A 10,000-nucleotide genomic window follows, 5' to 3' on the forward strand; every position below is an offset into this window, starting at 1 on the left:
TCGGTTATATTCACAAAGTTGCAAGCCCTGAAGTTACTTTGCCACTTATAGTTTCCCATCACTTTTTGTATAATACCTTTTATTTTTATTATTATTATTATTATTATTATTATTATTATTATTTTCTTTTTTCTTTTTTTTTTTTCTTCCTTTTTTAATATTTATTTAATGGACGATATATCTTTTTTCATCAAGAACTTATAAACAAAGAGAGAGAGAGAGAGAGAAAAAGAGAGTAAGAAGTAGAAAAACTAAGTTCATTTATTTTGCATTTTTTGTGCATTTTTTGTGCATTTTTTGTTTTAATTGTGTATAAAAAAAAAAAAAAAAAAAAAAGAAAAAAGATACGCTTGAATTACGTTTGAATTTCTGATTGAAATTTAGGACAGTTTTTTGTTTGTTCTCTCTTTTTCTCTCTCTCTCTCTTTTTCATTGCATCTCTTTTCTCTCGTCTTTTCAAAATTTTGTTATCGAAATTCGAAATTGAAAAAAATCATCCTAAGAATATAAATTTTTTTTTTCTGATTGGATCGTGAAAAATCAATAAAATTATTATCTCGTAAACTATTAAATTGGCATTGTTTAATAATATCATTTAATTTCACGTAATTTGTGATCGTACAAAAGGTTTTCATTGAAACGTCGGTATCATGAATTTCTCTCGCATTGAGATTATCTTTCGAAAAACTTTTTTCTACTATTCAAAAACTCTTCTGAATATTGTTATTTGAAAGCACGTACTCGTTGTTACGCGGCTTATATAATAATTGGACTCTTTTGAAAAATTTGCAAGGGCAATGGTTGTATTTTGTAGAATAAATTTTTTTTTTATACGTCCTTTAGCCAATATAAAAGATGATTTCTCGTGGAAACGTGGAAGTTTAATGGAAACACTTGTACGCCATCTGAAATATTCTTTTTTTCTTTCCTTTTTTTTTTTTCTTTTTTTCTTTTTTTTTTTCTCTTTTTTAATCATAACATTTATAACACGGTGAAAGTGAACAATTTATTGCCATTAATATTGAAAATATTTTTTGTAATGAGTAAAAGAAAAGAGAGAAAACGTTAGGTCGTTATTTTAATTTTTTCTTAATTCTTTTTCTCTCTTTTCCTTTTTTTCTTTTCTTTTTTTCTTCCCCCTCCTTACTACCTTCGAAAATAGTAGTAAATTTTCAAATGGATAAAAGAAAAAAAAAAAGAAAAGAAAAAAAGAAATATTGTTAAGGTACTTCACGTACATCTCAAAAAAAATATTTCTTGTCAAGAAAAGTCTCGCGTCAGTCTTTCTTCTTTCACCTCCCTTCTCCCGGCCCCTTACCACCCCCCCCCTTTTTTTCTCTTTCTCTTTCTCTTTCCGTTTCTATGTCTATCTGTCTCACTCTTTCTTTCTTTCTGTCTCCCTTTCGAGAGAGAGAGAGAGTGAGAGAGAGAGAGAGAGAAAGAGGGTGGTAACGTCGAGTAAAAATCGTCACAATTATCGACACGTACATCCCTTCGAGCGTACGACTGCGAAGGGAAAGAACTAAAAACCGTTTCTACGTGAGAGGAATAAAATAACGAGTAAAGAAATCTGACTTTTCTTCAAAGTCTTTTCGTGATTGACGTCACGTCTTGCGATATTACACGTTCATGAATAACACGTTCGTTCGTTCGTTCGTTTCAAATTTTATTATATTATCTTTCTTTCTTTTTCTTTTCTCTCTCTCTCTCTCTCTCTCTCTCTCTCTCTCTCTCTCTCTCTCTCTCTCTGTCTCTCTCTGGCTTTTGCTTTAACAACGTTAATTGCATTTATTCAATTTTTAAAAATCATATATTAAAAATTTGTATCAAAGTGCGCGTATCAAATGAATGAAATCTATTGAAAATAAAATGTAAAATATAATCTTAATGACGATTTATTATAATGATCGAGAAAAATAAAATATAATCGGAAAGCACAGATTAAAAAAAAATAACAACAAAAAAAAAAGAAAGAAAGAAAGAAACTAAAGAAACAATAAAACGATGAAGTTTAATAGCTGACGCTTGCTTAAGGATTATATCTAATCTCGAAGACGTTTTTCTAGAGAAGTTGAAATTGGTGTCGATATTTTTTTTTTTTTTTTTTTCGAGGAAATTGAACTGTCACCGTTGCGATCGAATAGACCTTAGAAAGCCACATGAGTTTATGACACGAGGGGTTGGATAACGTGCATCTACCATGAAGGGGAACATGTTCACCCTCATCGAAATATTTCGATTCCGGTGGGAGTGTCATCGAGCTCTCTCTCTCTCTCTCTCTTTCTCTCTTACTTTCTCTCTCATAAGGAACCTTATGGCAATTTTACGTGAAATAACTTTTACGATTAATTGTAACACGTTATCTACGATCATTATTTTCTATGACAAATTTTTCTCGCGTCATATTGGAAAAAAACATCGATTGGCGCGAATAAATTTGCGATGTGGTTCGGGGGAAAAAAAAAGAATTCTTTTTTTTACGAGAGAATCAATTATTATCGTTATTATATTTGTCAGAAGTATTTGAGAGAATGACGTTCTTTAAATAAGTAATTATTGTTATTATTTTTATTATTATTATTATTATTATTATTATTATTATTATTATTATTATTATTATATTTAGGATAAAATTATGGTCACGTAGAATCTCGATTATCTCTCTTCTTTTTGCTTTCTTTCTTTCTTTCTTACCTCCTCCCCCTCTCACTCGCCCTTTTTTCCCCCTTTTCTTTTTAAATAATAAAATTTTTGAAATAAAATAACAATTACATCTTACTATTACACTCTGTCGCGTATAATTAACGATTAATCATGAAGATTTATAATCGTATATTTAAATATATTACAGCAATGTACGGTATACGTACATATATACGTTGATAGTAGATATAAATAAATATAAATAATTGGAAAAAAAAAAAAAAAGAGAAAAAAAGATGAAATCAAAGCGTTTAATCTTAATTATCAATGATTGAAAATATATTTCTAATATGATTCAAGATAGTATATATACGTATTTAAATAAATATATGTATATATTTATATATATATATATATATATATACATACATAGATACTAATAAATATACTGACAATATTACCGACAGGTCTCTACTCGTTACGGCTCATGTATTCTTACGATATCGCGTAGAGCTAGTTTCTTGAGCTGCGTATAATCGTTTATGAGGAGACCGACCGACTGTTCTTGCAACTCGAACCGTGAAATAGTTATAGTTTGGTAACGGCAACGAAAATACGACGAGCAATGTAAAGCTCGTTCCAAGAGGAGATAATAACAGCACTAAAGATTGTCTTTTGTATATGTGTCAAATCTGTATGTGCATGTGTATGTGTAATATATATATATATATATATATATATATATATATATATATATATTACATACATGTATACATATATGTTATTTTATCCTGTTAACGCCGTTGTCATTCTCTGTTCTTCGTTAAAATGTTTATAGTTGTTTCGTCGAACGAATGTTATGTAGACATATGTACGTGGTATTTATCACGTCGTCCTTAACTGTCTAATTATATCTTTCATTATCATTTATCCTTTTGATTTCTAATCGACAAAATGGCGAGAACCTCTTTTTTTCTTCTTTCATCTTTTTTTTTTTTTTTTTTTTTTTTTTTTTTTTTTTTTTTTTTTTTTTTTAATAACGAAATACAGTCTGATCGATGAAAGAATGAACATTAAATATATTTTTAATATATCGACGTAAGAATGAATATTTAATTTTATTATAATCAAATAATCGAGTTCTTATTTATATAAATATATATGATATAATTGATAATATAAATCTAAATTGACAATAATTTAACGTTTCAGGATAAAATCTATTATAGATTTTTAACGAAAGTATTATTCATTCGTAGAATAAATATCTCGAATAAATAATAATCGATAATTATATTCATGAATGATCGTTTAAATCCTAGTACACGCCCTTGATCGTTAGTATGATACACGTTGCGTCGAAAGAAAGAGAGGAAAGAAAAGAGAGGGTGAGAGAAAGAGAGAGAGAGAGAGAGAAGAAAAGAAAAGAAAAGAAAAGGGAATGCAAAAATCACATGGAATACAAGCAAGGCATATGACTTATGCATACCCCTGTGGTTTCCCCATTAGCCATACCAACGAGCATAGAATCAGCATGATCGAACTATGTCTTCTCTCTTTGACGTGTGTGAGGTATCGTTGTTAGTATGCAACCTGTGTGTCGCAAGACTTCAAGCTTTTTTTTTACTTTTATTTTATTTTTTTTTTTGTTTTGTTTTCTTTCCTTCCCTCTTTTTTTTTTATTTTTTTTTTTATTTTTTTTTTTTAACTTACACTGCACAAATAATATATCGTTCAATTTCACCCTCTCTTTATTCTTTTTTCTTTTTAATTCACTATCTCCCTCTCTCTCTCTCTCTTTCTCTCTCTCTCTCTTTCTCTCTCTCTCTCTCTTTCTGATATATATGAACATATAAATGTATATATATATATATATTTTTTTTTGTGCGTAATAAATGATTAATATATATGTATATATATAAAAAAATAAATGACGATAAAAAAGAATGATTGGATGATTTAACAACTAGGAGACGTTTATCAGTTTCGCTTATCAAAGTTTCGAAGGAACTATAAAGCAGAGTAGTTCGTAAACACGATGCTCTCAACGCGTTTGGGACTCTAAAACCCATTTGTATTCACGGCTCGTTTCGGTTCGGTAACCGCAAGCGTTTGCGGCTTCAAATCCTAAGATTACGCGCGCCCATTCGGTAAGCGTCGCCCGTTCGTTTTACCTCATCGATTGTCTGCGGTTTAGCCTGTCCTCGAAAATAAACCGTACGAAAGATAATGACAATCATCGATGAAAAAAGAGAGAGAGAGAGAGAGAGAGAGAGAACGAGAGAAAGAGAAAGAGATAAAAAAAAAAAGGAGGAGGAAAATTTACTTCCAACGTCGACGACGACGACGACGACGACGACGACGACGACGACGACGACGACGACGATGACGACGACGGTGAGAATTTTATTTTCCTTCTATCAAAAAAAAAAAAAAATAAATAAATAAATAAATAAATAAATACAAAAGAAAAAAAAAAGAAGAATATGCAAAGAAGACGAAAGGAAATCTAAATCTTTTCCATTTCTTTTTCGTCAGCAACTATCGAAATTCTTTTTAAAATCGTTCGCCTGACTTTTCTTTCCTTCCGAAATTATTTTATTAAAAAGAAATTATTTATTAAAAAAAAAGAAAAAAAATTATTTATAAAATCGTTCTCGCGAGTTTTGTTGTTTCCTTCGAAATTTCTTTTTCTTTTTTTTTTCCTCTTAAATTAAACTTTGTATTAATAGAAATATTCGAGAGAAAGAGAGAGAAAGAGAGAGAAAACATCGATGAAAGTAACAATTGGCTCGTTTTGTTAGTTTGTATGTTTATTTATTTATTTATTTATTTATTTATTTATTTATTTATTTATTTATTTATTTATTTATTTATTTATTTATTTATTTATTTATTTATTTATTTATTTATTTATTTATTTATTTTTTGTAAATTCGATAACCTTACGCAAAATAATATTGAAATATTGTATAATTAAAATTTGACATTGGAGGTATTTTAACGCGGTTTAATTACCATGCGGAACATTCAGGCGGCAGCAATTAAAACGGGCAATTAAAAGTTTTTACCACACTCGGTCTGTTTCGAATCGCTCTCTGCTTTACCTCCTTTCCAAATGTTACCTACCTATTGCATGTAAATTTTTATTTTTTTTCCTCTCTCTCTCTCTCTCTCTCTCTCTCTCTCTCTCTCTCACATGTTTCTTTATTTTTTTTTTTTTGATCGCAAAGGAAATCTCGATATAAAACATTCCGGCTAAGTCGTTTATATTGACTATAAAAAAAAAAAAGTATTGGCACGATCCCGTTGTATTTTGTACACTTTGTAAGAGGGGAATTTACTGTTACAAAAAAAAAAGAGAGAAAAAAAGAAGAGGAAGAGAAAAAAAATCGAAATAAGAAAAGATAAAAAAAAAAAAAAGAAATAAAGTTAGGAGACCGATGGATACGTATATACAACAATATACGTGTTTGTGTATATATATATATATATATATATATATATATATATATATATATATGTGTCAATACTATTACTATTCCAATACATTTTTTAAAGAGGAATCTTTGTTCATATTGGTTTAATTTTGAAAATAAAAGCTTTCTCTTTCTTTGTCAATGGAACTTGTCGACGACATTCGTGAAATATTTTCGATTTATTTCGAACGAAGAAAGAATAATGTCAGAAAAAGCTTGAATTTCTCTTCGTAGAACGTGGAATGCAATTTTTCTCGTACATTTCCCGATAAACGCGCGGAATGCAGTTTACGATCGATCGATCGGTCGATCGATCGATCGATCGAGATTTTTCATTTTGAATGAAATTTACACGTGAGGATCCTGAACGGCATACCTGGAATCGTTATGCATGAACAAAACGAATATTTGCAAATTTATTTCAATAATTGTTTTTATTATTTTTCGTTTGGAAGGGAAAACGAAAAGACGTAAATTTAAATATTATTTTTTAACTTAAAGAAAGAGAATAGAAATAAAATCAGTTTTTATCTCATAAAAAAAAAGAAAAAAAAAAAGAATTCTCTTAATATCGTAAGAAACGAAAGAAAGAAAAAGAACATTGTTGTTGTTGTATTTGTTAATATGCATATAATATGATATTTATTAGCATTGATTAAACATTGTTTACATAGATATTAAAGATCTTTTACAGACATTATACATACATCTTAAGTATTCTTTTCTTATTCTCGTAAATGAAATACATCGAACAATAATATATATTTATATATTTATATAGCCTAATTGTGAAAGTATCATAACGAAAGGAGGATATTGTCAGCGTATCGTCAAGGAAAAAAAAAAAATAAACAAACAAACAAACAAACAAATTTCTCTACCTATTATCTATTATCTCTAAAACTATTTCCACGTTGTATTATATCCTCCGTTTCGGGCTAATAAAAGAGAAAAATTCGAGAGAGAGAAAAAAAAAGAGGTCGAAACAAAAAAATACACGAACAAAGGAAAAAGAGCTTATAAAAAAGAGAAAGAGAGAAAATAAAAAAAGCTCTTGTATCGTATGTGCGATTTTTTTTTCTTTTTATATATATATACACACACATATATATATATATATTTATGTTCTTATATGTGTGAGTATACATAGATTCCGAATAGATTTCCTTTGACGTGGCGAGTGTACGAGTTTATTTTGTTTTATGTATGAAAGAGGGTGGAAAAAAAAGAATTAAAAAGAAGAAAAAAAAAAAATAAAGAAAGAAAGAAAGAAAAACAAACAAACAAGGAAAACATAGAAAAAAAGAAAAGACCTTTAAGAGTAGCAGAACGTTAACGACTGCATTCGGTTCTGGTGTCAGGTAAAAGCTCGTCGTAGGTCGTCTCATTATCTAGGCCACGATGTAGGGTGCGCTGTATGCAGCAGCTGCATAATAGGGGTAGGCAGTATATGCAGGTCTGTATGCGTAGGGATAGGCATACGCTGCTGATGTATACGTCACTGGAGCAGTATATGCAATCGGTGCAGTGTACGCAGCGCCAACCAATAATCCTCGTTTGTTCCTTGCACTTTCAGTTTCTATTGGGTTCGCTGCATTAGATGGCTCGATCGACTCGACATCGGCAGGCTTCGTATCGGCTAAGGCCATTGTTGCGATCATGGCTAGCAGAACGATAGCCTAAATAATAATTAACAAAAAAAAAATTATATTTTTTTTTTTTAATATTTCGTTTATACTCCCACTTTTTACCTTCTTCTCTTTCTAATCACGATTTTCTTCTCGATTATATATATATATATATATATTAAGCGTCGTTTCACAACCCTCGATTATTCATGAGTCCATAGGAAAAATAATTAATAATATAATCTTAAATTTATTACATATGAATCGAATAATTATGACAAATTTTGAATAATTGAATTCGAAGATATATATATATATATTTTTTTTCTTTTTTTTTTTTCTTTTTTACAATATATGTATTATAAAAGAAATTTGGCTTGAAAGAAACGAAAGAGTAAAATTCGAAATAATAAAAAAAAAGAAAAAAAAAAAAAAAGAGAAAGAAAGAAAGAAAGAAAGAAAGAAAGAAAAAAAAAGGTGAAAGAAAAGAAAAGAAAAGAAAGATAAAAAGGAAACAAATGTGTAGTTCGTGACGATCTCGTTGTTTATCTTTAATTTCGATCGACGAATAGGAGAGAAAAAATAAAAAAAAAAAAGAAAAGAAACAAATACTTACGGCGAAGCACTTCATGTTGATTGTCAGTGTGAAAATAATAGTTCTGGTTGATTGATAACTTCAAAAGCTCGTGTAGAGTTGAGGATCGATTGATGGTTAAAGTCGAAATCGAGTTCGTTTATATAGTCCGATCGATCGTTGTAAAAGAATAAGAAGGAGCAATACGTCTTGTCCTTTCGCGTATATATTTACGTGAATCGAATTAAACATTAACTTAATTCGCGTAATCGAACATAATCGTGATCACGTAGTTAGTCATTGTCACGTAATCGTCATTCTATCTAGAGAGGGAGAGAGAGAGAGAGAGAGAGAGAAAGAAAGAGAAAGATAAAGAAGGAGAGAGAGAGAGAGAGAGAGAGAGAATATATACTTACGTACGTTACATACGTTCAACCTTATTTATTAGTTGAAGTTGAGAAATAATGTATACAAAACTAAATAGACCCTGTCTATCTCGTTGGCTTTACTCTTTCGAAGTTGAGCAACCTAAAGCAAGCTTGTCCTTGGCCAATGGCCAAACATCAGAGAATTGAAGAAGAAGAAGAGGAGGAGGAGGAGGAGGAGGGGGAGAGAGCGGGAGGAGAGGAGGACACGCAACATTCTTTCCCGTCCATCGATCGAGTACACACGTTCAATCGTTTTGCGACCTTGTCGAGGTCGATCTCGAAATCCTATTGACGATTACTATTCATTCGCGTTAGGTTTATTTTTCTTTTCTTTTCGCTTTTCGTTTCGCTTTTCTTTTTTTTTTTTTTTTTTTTTTTTTTTTTTTTTTTTTCATTTCACCTGAAAATCATCTCGACTATGTCATTGTTGTTTTTGTTTCCTCTTCGTTCTTTTCTTTTTTTTTTTTTTTTTGGTTTTGTTTTGTTTTTCTCCATCCACCCCCTCCCTCCCTTCTACCCCCACCCCGCTTTACAATAATAATCCTTTAAATACGTAAATTTACGATCTTAGAAGGGAATAATTTTTGTTTTCTTTTTAATATCAGAAAAAAAAAAAATAAATAAATAAGTGAAAAAAGAAAAAAGATTAATCGTGTCGATCATTATGCGCAACATCGAATCTATATGATTCCTTTCCCCCCCCCCTCTCTCTCTCTCTTTCTGTCTCTACTCCCTGGTCACGTGCACATACCGAAATTAAATGAGATTCTATGAATGAGAGCTGAATCGTTAGTTAGCCTAAATACATGTTAGACTATTGTCGAACGAACCGATTGATATTCTAAACGGGTTTCCTCTCGTAGGAAGTGTGACGGAGTCGAAAACGTTTCTCTCATCAAGGCCAATAGACCTCGGCAACTGATTCTCCAAGAGAAGGAGAGAGATATATATATATATATATATATAAGGAGGTGGATGAAGAGGGGGGAAAGTGTAATAATGGGAGATATTATTATGCCCTTCGATTCTCTCGAGTTTCACTTAATTATTGAAATTCCAACTGAGATAATACATAGGTACTTACTCACTCATGCTTTGCAGTTAAACTATTTGCAATAAATTTGATGACGTCGTGTTAACTATTCTAAGCTTGTACTCAATTCTAATACGGTTCTCGGTTAAATCAGATAGAAAGAGAGAGAGGGAGAGAGAGAGAGAGAGAGAGAGAGAATGTATGTAAGTGCGTGT

At 30.4% G+C, this 10,000-nt stretch overlaps 1 protein-coding gene and 1 long non-coding RNA gene across 4 annotated transcripts in view; one reads left to right on the forward strand and one right to left on the reverse strand.

The window, feature by feature from the left end:
* The window catches only part of LOC146872646 (uncharacterized), a 177,666-nt gene that overhangs the window by 83,270 nt on the left and 84,396 nt on the right, over positions 1-10,000 (forward strand). The window lies entirely within an intron of this gene.
* LOC118449238 (uncharacterized) lies at positions 6,803-8,517 on the reverse strand. The gene is made up of 2 exons (XM_035883602.2): positions 8,367-8,517; positions 6,803-7,801 (listed from the first exon to the last, which is right to left on the reverse strand). Exons 1-2 carry the CDS (start codon positions 8,379-8,381, stop codon positions 7,514-7,516), a joined length of 303 nt encoding a protein of 100 aa, XP_035739495.1. The 5' UTR covers positions 8,382-8,517; the 3' UTR covers positions 6,803-7,513.

This window comes from Vespa mandarinia, chromosome 12, assembly GCF_050613455.1.
Source record: "Vespa mandarinia isolate Hongniang chromosome 12, ASM5061345v1, whole genome shotgun sequence".
NCBI lineage: Eukaryota > Metazoa > Arthropoda > Insecta > Hymenoptera > Vespidae > Vespa > Vespa mandarinia.